Source organism: Herpailurus yagouaroundi, unplaced genomic scaffold (genome assembly GCF_014898765.1).
Source record: "Herpailurus yagouaroundi ecotype Mexico unplaced genomic scaffold, PumYag 198, whole genome shotgun sequence".
In the NCBI taxonomy this organism is placed as follows: domain Eukaryota; kingdom Metazoa; phylum Chordata; class Mammalia; order Carnivora; family Felidae; genus Herpailurus; species Herpailurus yagouaroundi.
This window is the reverse complement of record NW_024412429.1, coordinates 15,542,311-15,557,161: the sequence shown is the minus strand read 5'-3', so window position 1 is coordinate 15,557,161 and position 14,851 is coordinate 15,542,311. Positions and strand designations below refer to the sequence as shown.

Sequence of the window (14,851 nt, the reverse complement as noted above, 5' to 3'; positions counted from 1 at the left end):
GTAGAGTGAATCATCTTTCTTAATCTAGATACTCTTATCTCATGAGCATATCTGGCAATGAACTGGTTGAAAGGCCTAAGGACAATGGCTGGTCAAATACAACTGTTCTCATCCAACTTATTTTACTTCTGGATATTCATGAATTTGTCAACTTTGTCGATAATTGGTAAAATTCTAAAACTGTTAACTGGAGAAACTTCTTCATTTTAGGGCCAGGATCTCGAATCATACTTGGTTGAGAATGGTCTTGGACAAGTTCATTAACCTTTCTACATAGATGTTTCCCAATATTAACCTTATGAGATTATGGTGAGGGTTAAATTAATTGTAAAGTGCTTTCATGTAAAGTGTATATAAAGTGCTTAAGATACATGGTGAGTAAGTACTGGGTATGTATTAGTGATAATAATCTTTATTTTTATTACTTATTACAAGAGTTCTGAGAAATGCTTATTTTAATACTGAACAAATAGGAAGGGTCTGTGACTTCATTATATTTTGAGGGCGTTGTCTAATGTATATAATCTAGACCTATAAGAATAAAAGTTACACATAAGGGGCTCCTGGGTAGCTCAGTCGGTTAAGTGTCCGACTTTGGCTCAGGTCATGATCTTACGGTTCATGGGTTTGAGCTCCACATCGGGCTCTGTGCTGACAGCTCGGAGCCTGGATCCTGCTTTGGATTCTGTGTCTCCTTCTCTCTCTGCTCCTACCCCACTCACTCTCTCTCTCTGTCTCTCCTCTCTCTCAAAAATAAACACTTAAAAATATTTATGAAAAAAATTTTAAAAAGTTACACATAAAAGATTCACAGCCACATATTTGTCCAAATTCCTTGATAAATTAGAACAGAATAGAACAAGTTTCTGATATTAGTTATTCATTTGTTATGAGAGAAAAGGTAATATATTATAAAGAGTGTGTACTGCTCATGTATTTAATATTAAAAATAATTGTATTAGCTTTTTACCAAAATTATTTTTTTCATACAAACCTAAAAAATGTTGCTGTCCAGCTTATTTTGGAGAGATGAACATTTCTTTTGATGCGGCCAGTTTTGAAACTACAGAAGCTTGTGTTAATTTTTGTCTTTGTAAGATATTTGTTTCTGCTGATACATTTCAGTGCCACAGCATGGCCTTTTCCAGGTTAAGATGCCGAGATGGGACCACAAAGAATCATTGCAAGAGACTGGATTCTCCTTCTGTTTATAATTTAGTTAGTGAGAACCACAGCTGGGTAAACCTTTGGGGGGAAAATTATTTTCAGCTATTTTAAAGCTTTTCTATTAGGGGAAGAGAAATACATTTGTGAAAATCTAAGAACCAAGTAAACTACTTGAAGGTCTTAGGTGAAGTACTGAGGTGATCAGGTGCAGCTTAGCAACAAAGACTCGCTGAGGACCTGTGGGATCCTGAGGCTGTCAGATACATTTCAGATACGTCACTCTCCTCCCGTGTCTTCCAGTAAGAGACCTACTTGGACGATAGGATGGTTACAAAGTGCTTTTCTCAGTGCCCTTTAAATTTACTGTTAAAAGAATATTCATAGCAGAAGCTGTCTTTGATGGTAAGCCGTATTTGAAGAATAACTAATCATTATGATTTTGTTCTTTTTGTAGTATCTGTTACACACACACACACACACACACACACACACACACACACACACACAGTTTGTCAGATCCAACTTGTGTTGGCTCACAAAATTCTACTGTTAACTTTTCAGGAGTTTTGTAAGCCGCTCCAGTTCAGACAAGTAGCTTGAAATTTGCCATGGTGGGAGTATTTACACCATGGAATTGGAGAATGCTACAAATCAAAGCCTTTTTTTTTTTTTTTTCCTCTTAGGCAGCTGCTTGTTGAACACCTACTAGCAAATTTGTGCCTCAAAATATCTATGTAAATAAAAGAAAGGCTATTAGCATGGAAGTCGGTTTTAGTGTGAAAGTTTACATGAGAAAAAAATAAACTGGGTATTTTTTTTTCTGTGTTCCCAGGAATACGGAAAGACCGAAGAGGAGGAAGAATGTTGAAACACAAGCGCCAGAGAGATGAGGGGGAGGGCAGGAATGAAGTGGGGTCTTCCGGAGATGTGAGGGCTTCCAACCTTTGGCCAAGCCCTCTCTTGATTAAGCATACTAAGAAGAACAGTCCAGCCTTGTCCCTGACAGCCGATCAGATGGTCAGTGCCTTGTTGGAGGCTGAGCCCCCCATAATCTATTCCGACTACGATCCTTCCAGACCCTTCAGTGAGGCTTCGATGATGGGCTTGCTGACCAACCTTGCTGACAGGGAGCTGGTTCACATGATCAACTGGGCAAAGAGGGTGCCAGGTAAGAACACTAAGCTCAACATTTATTTTAGGAGTTGAAACTACTCACCAACTGGTTGAGCTGTCATGGGAGGAGTGGTGGGACACCACAGCTTGCTATCTGACTGGTTTCAAGGTTACATCCAATTTGTTAATTTTCACTATCAACACACTGTAATTCTCCTGGAAGTTAGGAAACAATGTTTTAAAATCAAAATCTAGAAGATTAAAGTCTTTAACTTGACATTATTTATATTTAACTAAAAATTCTGGGAAGGACACTACATAATAAATGCATGTAATATTATGTCTTCACGCTGTCAGAAATGTTTAACATAAAGTGATCCAGGTACTACAAATTTGTAATATTGATGACTTTTGTTCAATATACCTCAGGTACTCATAAATAGTTTTACCTTTTAAAAACTTTTAAGATGTTAGTGGGCTAAAATAATAATGGGTGTCTTGACTGAATGCCAATTATGTACTCCACTGTCCTTAATATTTTAGGAGAAAGGTAATACAAAAGAAAAATAAAATAGGTTCGCATCCCTGAGAGGAGCTGGTAGAAAGATACACTGGCTGAAGTGACACTTGGTCCTTCAGTTGATTGTCAGAACTGGTGTTCCTGCAAGACTTGACTGTTGCTCTTGTTGTTCAGGGAGAAGAATTCTAGTTATTATGGAAACAAGACTAGAAAATGACCTCCTCCATGCCCCAACATATCCATTCAGGAGCTAACATAGATGAACCAAGGCAAGAGGAAGTTACATCTTTTTTTCTGGGCTTATAGATCAAATGAGTAGTGGTTTTAGGCAGAGATCGTCTCATTTGGTTTCTTTTAATATGAGAAATTAATTGTTACCTATGAAGCGTGGGATTTTTTTTTATTAAACTAAATAAATGTGGAGCTTTGTACTTGTATTGCAAAGTTCACCGATTGTAGACCAAGTGGACAAATGTCTGACCTTAGAGACGATTTTGTGTATTTGCATCCATTAACATGTAAACTTTGAATAAGTTGGCAACCTCTTTGAATAAGGAGGCAGCAATGTTTGATTGCAACTTGATAGAGGGCATCCATGTAGGTGGTAGAGATTGCGTTAAATGGAAACATGGAGATTGACAGGCATATTTAGATTTTTAGGGTCAGTCCAACTGGCAAATAAAAAGTCTTGGCCATCTTTGAAATTAAGAGTTTTATTGAGCACCAGCCTAGCTTCGCATCCTCATGTGAAGCAGATCTATGATAAACAATTAATAGAATCTAAGTGTGGTAATAACTAGAATCTAAATAGAATCTAAATGTGGTAATAAATTTTTTCTTTATATTTGTTATTGCCTTTTTAAAGAATACTTTGGGAGAAGAGAAAAAACAAAAAACAAATAATAGCCATATACCTGAGAGCCAACTCTTGGTTGCTGTTAAGTTTTATTGTCCTATAAGCATATATTTTCCCTCTTGAGGTCTTGTCACTATTAATTCCAGAGCACTGTTGAACTCAAGTATATATTTTTTCATACTTATCAGTAGATTTCCATCATGACATTTTTATAATACTTGAAGGGCATGTGAAATAGCTGGAATGAAGTTCAAATACATCATCAGTAAATGAAGAATTCATGGCAATAATCTTCCAAATTTCGGAATGAAATGGAGACATAAATCAAGGGAAAGAAAATATATCCATGTTTAGCTATCCCATTGCTAAACCCAGAACTAAACAAATTTATAATAATGAGATGTATAGCAAAACCACTTGATCATATTAGTTTAAAAGACCTGAATGATTTCAAACTCTTGGACCAAACTATATCTTATTACTTGATGGTTAAAAAACAAAAAGGAATTATAAAAGCAGAAATGAAATTGTGTGTGTGTGTGTGTGTGTGTGTGTGTGTACTATTAAAATACAGCTGTTGTAAATCAAAAGCTGACTGGTGTCAAATCCAAAAAAAAAAAAAAAAAAAAAGCATTGCCAAGATTGATGTCAGGGAGCTCTTTCTCTTATGTTTTCTTCTACGAGTTCTATGGTTGCAGGTATTACTTTCAAGTCCTTTATCCATTTTGAATTGATTTTTGTGTATGGTGTAAGATAGTGATCCAATTTCATTTTTGTGTATGTGGCTATCCAGTTTCCCATCACCTTTTATTGAAGAGACTATCTTTTCCTCATTTTATATTCTTAGTTCTTTTGTTATAAATCAATTGACCATATATGCTTGGGTTTATTTCTGGGTTTTCTATTCTGTACCATTGTTCCGTGTCAGTGTTTTTATGTTAATCCCATACTCTTTTGATTACTATAGCTTTGTAATATAGTCTAAAATAAGGAAGTGTGATGCTTATGCCTCCAGCTTTGTTCTTCTTTATTACAATTGTTTTGACTATTCAGGGTCTTCATGTTTCCATAGGAATTTTAGGATTTCTTTTTCTATTTCTGTGAAAAATCTAACTGGAATTTTGATAGAGATTACAGTGGATCTGTATATTGTTGCTTTGGGTAGTATAGACATTTTAATAGTATTATTTTTTCCAATCCATGACCATGAACTATCATTCACATTAAGTCTAGTGTGTTAAGCTCAATGTTTGTTACTGACTTTTTGGTCTGGATGGTCTATCCATTGTTGAAAATGGGGTATTGAAGTCCTCTATTATTCTTGTATTGCTGTCTATTTCTCTTTTAAGGTCTGTTAAATGTTTGTTTTATGTATTTAGGTGCCCTATTGTTGGGAGCATAAATATTTACAAATGCTTTACCTTCAGGGAACCTGGGTGGCTCACTTGGTTTAGCATCCAACTCTTGACTTCAGCTTAGGTCATGATCTCACAGTTCGTGAGATCGAGCCCCACATTGGGCTCTGCACTGACAGCACGGAGCCTGCTTGGGAGTCTCTCACTCTCTTTGCCCCTTTCCCCACTCATACTCTTTCTCTCAAAATAAATGAATAAATAAATATTAAAAAAAAGAAAGCAGTGCTTTACCCTCTTGTCGGATTGACCTCTGTTTCATTATATAATGATTTTTTGTCTCATTACAGTCTTTAATTAAATTCTTGAATTTTATCTTGTATTACTATGCCTTCTTTCTTTGCTTTCCATTAGCATGGAGTATATTTTTCTATCCTTTCACTTTCAGTCGGTTTGTGTCCTTAAACCTGATGTGAGTCTGTTGTAGGCAGCATATAGTTGGGTCTTTTTTTTTTTATTATTATTCATTCAATCTCTCCATGTCTTTCGATTGGAGGATTTAGTTAATTTACATTTAAAGAATTATTTATAGGTGTGTACTTGTTGCTATTCTGTTAATTGTTTTCTGGTTGTTTTGTAGTTCCTCTTTTTTTTTTTTTTCTTTTCTTGCTTTCTTCCTTTGTGGTTTGATGACTTTCACAGTGGTTTTCTTAGATTCCTTTCTTATTATCTTTTGTTTATCTCCTGTAGGCATTTGCTTTGTAGCTACCATTATGCTTACATGTAACAACTTATATTTATAACATATATTGGTGATTTTTGACCAGTTAAGTTTGAACATATTTTAAAGTTCTAGTTTTTGCTCTTCGCCCATGTTTTATGTTTGATGTCATAATTTACATCTTTTTACCTTGTGTATCCATTACAAACTATTATAATTATAATTATTCTTCTTTGAGGGAGAGAGAGAGACAACATGAGAGGATGAAGGAGAGGGAGAGAGGGAATCTTAAGCAGACTCCACCTCAAACATGGAGCCCAATGCAGGCTCAGTCTCATGACCCTGGGATTATGACCAGACCTGAAACCAAGAGTCAGGCACTTAACTGACTGAACTGCTCAGGTGCCCCAATTATTTTTATTACTTTTGTCTTTTAACCTTCCTACTGGATTTATAAATGATTTATGCATCACCATAACTTTAGAGTATTTTGAATTTAACTCTATATTTGCCTAACTATTGAAATTTATGCTTTCTTTTTTTTTTTTTTGTTTATTCACTCAGAGAGAGAGAGAGAGCATGCATACAAGTGGAGAAGGGGAAGAGAGAGGGAGAGAGAATCCCAATCAGGCTGTGCACTGTCAGAGCAAAGCCTGATGTGGGGCTTGAACTCATGAACCATGAGATCATGACCTGAGCCAAAGTCAGATGCTTAACCGAATGAGGCACCCAGGCACCCCATATACTTTAATATGTTTTCCTATTACTAATTGGGATCCTTTTATTATAGCATGAAAAAGTACCTTTGACATTTCTTGTAAGGCTGGGCTAGTGGTGATGAACTCCTTCAGCTTTTGTTTCTGATAAACTCTTGACCTCTCCCTCAAAATTCTGAAGGACAACTTTGCTGGGTAGAGTATTATTGGTTGATGGTTTTTTTTCTTTCAGCACTTGAGTATATTTTGACAGTCTTTTGACCTGTAAAGTTTTTGCTATAAAATGTGCTGATAGTGTTACCAACTGATGTCCTTACTTGGTGATAGCCTTGTGTAACAAGTTGTTTTTCTTTTACTGCTTTTAAGATTGTCTTCCTGTCTTTAATTGTTGATACTTTAATTTTAATGTGTCTTGGGTGTGGGTTTCTTTGGGTTCATCTTTGTTACAGCTCTTTGGGCTTCCTGGATCTGGATGTCTCTTTCTTTCTCCAGATTAGGGAAGTTTGCAGCCATGATTTCTTTGAATGAGCTTTCTGTCCCTTTCATTCTTTTTTCTCCTGAGACCCCTTATAATGTGAATGCTGGTTTTCTTGATGTTGTCCTATAAGTCCCTCAAACTATCATTACTCTTTTTCATTCTTTTTCCTTTTCATTTCTCTGATCGGATGAATTCCTCTCTTCTGTCTTTGAGTTTGTTGATCCTTTCTTCAGCTTGATCTAGTCTGATGTTGAACCCCTCCATTAAATTTTTCAGTGCAATTATTGTACTCTTTAGTTCTGTGATTTTTGTTTGGTATTTTCTTTTTTAAAAAATTTATTTATTTTGGGGCGCCTGGGTGGCGCAGTCGGTTAAGCGTCCGACTTCAGCCAGGTCACGATCTCGCGGTCCGTGAGTTCGAGCCCCGCGTCAGGCTCTGGGCTGATGGCTCAGAGCCTGGAGCCTGTTTCCGATTCTGTGTCTCCCTCTCTCTCTGACCCTCCCCTGTTCATGCTCTGTCTCTCTCTGTCCCAAAAATAAATAAACGTTGAAAAAAAATTAAAAAAAATTTATTTATTTTGAGAGAGAGAGAGCACATGTGTGTGTGAGAGAGGGACAGAGAGAGGGAGGGAGAGGGACAGAGAGAATCCCAAGCAGGCCCCACTCTCAGTGTGGAGCCCAGTGCGGGCTCGATCTTACAACTGTGAGATCATGACTTGAGCCAATATCAAGTGTCAGACACTTAACCAACTGAGCCACCCAGGCGCCCCTTTGTTTGGTATTTTTTCGTATTTCCTGTCTCTTTGTTGAAATTCCCACTTTGTTCATGTATTGTTCTCCTCACTCTGGTGAGCATCTTCGTGATCATTATTTTAGACTCTTTATTAGGTAAAGCACTTACTTCCACTTTGCTAGTCTGTTTCTGTAATTTTATCTTATTTCTTTTGTTTGGAACCTATTCCTCTGTTTCTTCAGTTTACTTGATTCTGTGTTGGTTCCTGTGCATTAGATAAAATAACCCCCTTTCCTAGTCTTGATGGAGTAGGGGACAAACTTTATTGTTCATCCTATCCTGAGCTCTTGGTTGTCTCTCAAACTATTATGATTGCCTAGGCAGCCTTCTTTCTTCTCAGTGGTTCCCAAGAGTTGAGGGTATGCCAAGTCCTGTCAGTATCCCAAAGGGGAGGATCTTGCTGAACACCTAGATTCAGGCTGATTGGTAGCTGGATCCTCAGGTAACAGCTTTTAAAGGATACAGATATATCTCTTTCAGGGAAATACTGGGATATGAGAGTGTCTGTTTGCTCCCTCTGTGCTGTGCCTCGGAGATAGTGCCTTAGGAATTGTTTGCTATAGGTCTATGGGATTGGCAAACACAAGCTCTTCTGATCAATAGAACCAGGTGATCAAAGGATGAGTTCCCTGGATGGCAGCCAAAAAAGTTGGGATGCCAGATGTATGTACAAGCTCCTTTTAGAGAGAGATAGGTGATTTTTGGAGCAGGTGATTTTGGAGCAGGTCTTAAAATATGCAAATAGATCTCTATCAGACAAAGACTGGGAGATGTTCACTTCTGTGATGAAACTTGGGAAGATGGACAGTAATCTTGTGAGCCCATAAGAAGTTTCTTTGTTTTCTATAGTCTTATATTTCTCATGTATTTCACTGCCTGTTTTGGTGGCTCTCCCCTTAGGTGAAAGTTTTAAAAACTGGAGTGCTATATGTTGGGTCCAAATCTTTGCTCCTCAGAGAGAAACTGAGAGTTTGGAGTTCCCTCTTGATTGTGTGTCATTGTACCAGGGGTGTATATTGATGTAAGTATTTTTTCATTTCCCCACTGTGTAGGAATCATTCAGCTAGTTTCTGGATGTCTTTCAGAAGAAATTGTGTAGCTAGAGATTTGGTATGTCTATGGGAGCATGTGAATTCAGGAATCTCCTATGTCTCCATCTTGGAAAACTACCCCCCCCCCCAAAATTGACTTCATTTTGCATGATGAATTTTAATAAAAATAATCAGTTCATTTGTCTATGTTAGTAGTTTGAGAATTTTTTTTTTACTAGTAGAATATTGTCAGAATTTTCAGATGTTGGTGATTTTAGCTTGAATTTTCCTTTTCCTTAGCATTTGGAGCATATTTTTTTGACTTGATAATACATTTCTTTACTTAGACTCAAGATACGAAGAGCATTATGATAAAATGCATCATGTAGTTTTGGTAGGTTTCAATCTGTAGAGTATCTGTATTAGACCTAGCAAAAGTTTACATCAAGAAATTAATCTTTTTCCATTTACACTTTAAAAACAACTGCAGCAAGAATGATAAAACCTACCTGCTCAGCTCTGGCAAGGGATGCTTTTTTATAACACATGTTACATACCTGTTTTTTGATATCTCGCTGTAGAAAAGGCTTTTCTCTTTATTGTTCATTGTGAAATTTGTTAATCTTTACAAAATCACTTTATGTAATCTATCCATGGGTAGAGATTTAATTTTAAAAGGGTTAGATTATTATATCTTAATTTACTATTATTCTATACATGGTGAAAACTTGTTAACAAGTACAACATTGTTTATCTGAAGGTCAAAAAAGGCAAAAATGTGAAGTTGTTACGTTTTTAATATCTGGATCACACCCAACTGCATCATTGCCTGGCTGATTCTTAGTTTCGGTGCTAATGAAGTACATTTGATTTTTTTTTCCCCTGGAAGCTTGAATTGCATCACGTAACTGTTACTTTGATTTATTAAAAATTACACCTTTTCCAGAATTCACTGTCATTATAAATATCTCAAGGGTAATTTCATACTTCCAAGTTCTAGTTCTATCTATTTAATGAATATTTAGATAAACATCTAGTCCTCAGCTTATTATTGTCTTTTAAAAACTGATAGCCAGAAGCCTGACGGTCTCACTGACCGCTGGGCACAAATCTGGGAAATTGTGCTAAAGCTGCTGGCCCAGGAAGAAAAATAAAGGGAAAATGACAGTCGAGCTCAGTTTCATGGGAAACATGCGACCTTAACCACTTCCTCATTCTTTTGGTGGCAATATAGGCAACCTTTCTCCTTCCCCTTTCCTGTCCCAGTCCCTGGCTTCTCAGTGCTAAATGAGTCCCCAGTTATTTCTGGGCCCCAACTCCCCACTACTTTTCTTTGAATTCTTGCTCAGTTTTACCCCTGGGGAGAAAGGATACACTTTTTTTTTGGACATGCCTCCCACCAGCTACAAGCCCAGGTTTCTCAGAAGCTTCTTGTGTTGTCTCTGATGGTGTGTGGCTGTCTTCACCATTACAGGGCTCAAGGTTTCTTCTGCTCCTGTGTTCACCAGGAATCCAGGCGTTAGCTTCCCTGACTCTAATACTCATCCTCATCATTCAAATCAGCAATGAAGCATGCTTATTGAATGGATGAATAAATGAATGAATAAAGGGTGTTTTTTTTTTGAAAATTCTGACTTTAAGAAATCTCTGAGCCCTGTTAGAACACAATTTTTCCATAAAGAAGAAGGATATTTAGAGCTGTGCTATTATTCTCTTTTGCCTCTCTTCAGAGTCTACCTGATGTTCTAATATCTCTGTAGCATCTGCCTTAGTGAGATTCATTTCCAGGCTCTCTTTTGTAAGGGATCAATATTCAGAGGAATGTACAGAGCTTGAGTTCTGAGGACTTTAACAGGCATCAGTTGGCCTGCAGCGAGTTAGTTTCACGTAGGGTATGTAATTGAAAACTTAGAATGGGTAGGGACAAGAGGACAAGGAGAGGGCACAATACCTCACTGTGGGAACTGGGAGCATCTTCAAGGAACACATTCTATTATGGGAGGTTCTTGTGGATTCCAGGGACTTGGCTTTCCTATCTAGTACTCTGATACCCAACCTGTGATCAGCCCAGTAGACTCTGCTCTCAGGCTGTCATAGCGTTCCAGCCCCTTTTGGCATAGCATGGTAATGAACAATAACATGACATGCAAGTATGGGTGACATCCTGGAGAGGTGACGAATGCATATGTTTAAGAGTAACATTTGCAGTTTAGGTTTTGCAACCATTCTATAAAGAAGAGCCTCAGGACTGGGTTGGAATTACCCTAGCATGAATGGTGGCAGCCCCTCTCGTCTGGCAATGCAGGGCTTTCTTTGGAGTGTTCCACTTCTAAGTCAGCCCAGCACAGCTTTTCACTACTCCTGTGGGAGCTCTGGTTGAAGCCCAAGGACAGCAGCTGCTTACTAGATTTGTCTTTCACGTGAAACTTTGATGCCCCATTGATGCTTGTTAGCCCAGATGCTTTAAGCCTTTAAAATCCCTTTCCGGGGAGCTCCTGGGTGGCTCAGTCACTTGGGCGTCCCACGCTTGATTTTGGTTCAGGTCATGATCCCAGGGTTGTGGGATTGAGCCCCAAATTGGGCTTCACATTGGGTTCCACATTGAGCACGGAGCCTGCTTGGGATTCTCTCTCTCTCTCTCTCTCTCTCTCTCTCTCTCTCTTTCTCTGCCTACCTCTGCCTCTCTCTCCTGCTCTTGCATGTGCTTACTGTCTCCCTCAAATTAAAAAAAAAGTAAGTCAGGGCCTGAGTCAGGGCCTCAGAATCTGAATGTTTATCTTGAGCTGGGTGATGTGTGGTGCTGGATGTCCTCAAGCCACCTTGTAGGAAGTGTTGGCCTGTGGCTCTGCTACTTCTAGAATGCCAGGTTTTTGTAACTATTTAGATACATTACTATTAAAGTATGTTGAAATGAGTTGAATTGTGTTCCCCCCAAAAGATATGCTGCAATTCTAACACTTGGTACTTCAGAATGTGATCTTATTTGCAATTAGGGTCTTCCAAGTTCAAATGAAGTCATTGGGGTGGGCCCCAGTCCTCATAAAAAGGAGAAAGTTGGATGTAGAGATAGACATGCACAGAGGGAAGATGATATAAAGCACACAGGAAGAAGAATGGCCATGTGACTGGATCGATGCATCTCCAAGCCAAGGAATGACAAAGATGCCAATAAACACCAGAAGCTAGAAGAGGTCTGGAAGGGTCCTCCCCTAGAGCCTTCAGAGAGAGTCTGGTCTTACCGATACCTTCGTCTCTGACCTCTAGCCTCTGTGACTGTCAGGCAATACATTTCTGTTGTTTTAAGACACCCCCTTTTTTGTACCTTGTATGACAGCCCTAGGAAACTATTATACATTGTATTAAAAAGAAAGGGTGCCTGTAATTTTGAGGCAACAGAAATAAGGAGCTTTTGATTTAAAGAGGAATGTTTGGCTCACCTGGTGTAGGCCTGGCTAATCATTTACTCTCTTTTGCCTGCCCAAGTGGTTCACTGAACTTCTGGCTTTGAAGTTGATTTAGAATTTTAACAGTTCCATGAATCTACCTGGCAAATACCTTTAAGAAAATTTTAACCCGCAGAATGTTTTAATCTCGTACTTTAATAGTTTCCCCTTTTTATATTCCTATCTTTGATCCATTTGAATTCATTTCAGTATACACTGTGAGGTGTGGCTCCAAAATTGTTTTTATACAGATGGCTGCACAGGTGTTTCAATTCCATTTCTTGAACAGCTTCCTACAGAAGTATTTTTAAGGCTTCCTTTACAGTTGACCTTCCAAGTTTACTATTTTTTAGAGCTTTTATTTTTTTAAATGTTTATTTATTTAATTTGAGAGTGAGGGAGAGGGAGAGAGGGAGGGGGGAGAAAGAGAGAGAGAGAGAGAGAGAGAGAGAGAGAGAATCACAAGATCGCTCCATGCTGTCAGTGCAGAGCCTGATGCGGGGCTTAAACTCCTGAACCATGAGATCGTGACCTGAGCCAAAATCAAGAGTCAGGTGCTTAACTGACTGAACCACCCAGGCGTCCCTAGAACTTTTAAAGTAGAGTAAACAGATATTGGTTTACATGTTTGGTTACTTTTTCCAATTTTGAAAAAGGAAAAGGAAAATAAGCCATTTGATCATAAGTTACATATTTTTGCTTCACTTATAATAACTGAATATAAATGAGTCTGTCCTGTGCTGATATATTTCCATTAATGGAATAATAGACGTAGAGGCATTAATCTTAGAAGTAGAGGCAAAAGTTCATGAGACTTGATACATTTAGAAAAGCCCAGTGCCGATAAGAGGTGATTGGGTGAGTTACCATTCAATATTCACAGGACAGAAAAATTGTTCCCAGGAGAGAAGAAGGATATACCAGGCTTTCCTTCTCTCTTTTCCCATCTGTTGTAGGTATCTCCCAATATTCAAGGACTCTGTTCTAGGTGCCAATGCTGCTTATAACCAACTTGAAAGGTTACCCCATTCAGAGCTTCACCTGTTAACTTTGAGATTTATGATTTCCAGAGTTCTTTCTGTAGGTCCTGACACCTAAATATTCAGTTCCACTCTTTTGGTGCCCACAGAATACCGGTTAAATGTCATGTCTCCACTAACATATCTATCTGAAACTTGCCATTTGCCTTTTGTCCGCTTTATAGCAAACTCATTTGTTTCTCCTGTGCCTGTCCATTTCTGCCAGAGGCTCCACTCTTCTGGGTCTGAGTTTGGAATCATCTTTGTGTCTGGCTCTTCTTCACCGTGTACTATCAGTTGTTCATCTTCGACATCTCTAGAGTTTGGCTTTTTTTCCTGTTCTGTTGCTAGCCTGGCCCACATCCTTCTTGTTTTCTAAGACTGAATTACTATAATGTCCTTCTAACTGGTCCTTTTGGTTTCAGCTTCTCCTTTCAGTTCATCACTGCCAGAATAATTTCTGTAAATCATCATTTCAGAAAGCTTCACTCCTTGCATTAGTTTCCTAGGGCTGCCATAACAATGTTTCACAAACCGCATGGCTTAAAACAAGAGAAATTTACGGTGCTGGAGGCTGGTTGTCTAAAATCAAGGTCATCAACAGGGCTATGCTCTCTCTGAAGGCTTTGTGGGAGGATCCTTGCATGCCTCTTTCTAGCTAGCTTCTAGAGGCTGCTGTCTATCCTTGAATTCGTGGCCTGCAGATGCATTTCTCTAATCTCTGCCTCTGTTGTCTTATGATGTTCTCCCTCTGTGTTTGTGTCCAAATTTTCCTCTTATAAGGACACCAGTTATATTAGACTTAGGGTCCACCCTAATCCAGTATGACCTCATCTTACTTGTTTACATCTGTAAAGACCCTATTTTCAAATAAAATCACATTCGCAGGTTCTGGGTTGATACGAATTTTGTGGGGGGAGACAATCATTCAGTTAAAAATTTGGCAGTGGACTTGATTGTCTAACTTAGTAATGGCTTTAACAGATAAATGATAGTGTCTCTTGAAGCCTAGAATTCAACTTGTGCCTCAAGGCACCTGACCATAGGTTAGCCTTTTTTTTTTTTCTTTTTTTTTTTTTTAATAGTAGAAAAGCTGTTCACCAGCTGGCACTCTCCCATCTTATTTGAGCTCTACTTTCCAGCATGATCTCCTGGCCCCATTCTCTTCTGGCCATTCTCCCTTTCACAAAATGCATTCATTTTATTTTTTGCTTGAATCTCTGTATCTCCCTCACTCTATTTCACTTCCATGCTCATTCCCTACCGCCGCAAAGGGACAGCTCAACTTCTACTTACTTTCTGAAACTTCAAATGACTTTTACCAACATAATCATGGATTGAGTTTGCTGTGGCAGGACAACCAGTCCATGGTCCACAGTGTCTTCTCAGATGTATATTGCTGAACTAAATCAACTGGGGTCTAAAACACAGTAGCAGCTCTTAAACCATAGTCTTATTTCACTAATAGTAGATTTATTGCTGGATGATTCATTTACACCATGGTTGGATTTCTTCTTTTAAATGGAAAGATGGATAGTTTTTATTGGCTGGGTATCTATTTTTGTCTAGGGGAATTTGTCAAGGGAAAAGTATTTCTACAATCTGAGTTTGACTTGCTTAGGCCATGAACTTATTTTTAAAA

At 38.3% G+C, this 14,851-nt stretch overlaps 1 protein-coding gene across 5 annotated transcripts in view; it reads left to right on the top strand.

The window, feature by feature from the left end:
• Nucleotides 1–14,851, top strand: part of ESR1 (estrogen receptor 1) — a 393,295-nt gene that overhangs the window by 228,140 nt on the left and 150,304 nt on the right. For all 5 annotated transcript variants that reach the window (XM_040448869.1, XM_040448867.1, XM_040448866.1 and 2 more), the window contains one exon: nucleotides 2,000–2,335. In XM_040448869.1, coding sequence (XP_040304803.1) covers nucleotides 2,000–2,335 — 336 coding nt within the window. The remainder of the gene's footprint in view (nucleotides 1–1,999; nucleotides 2,336–14,851) is intronic.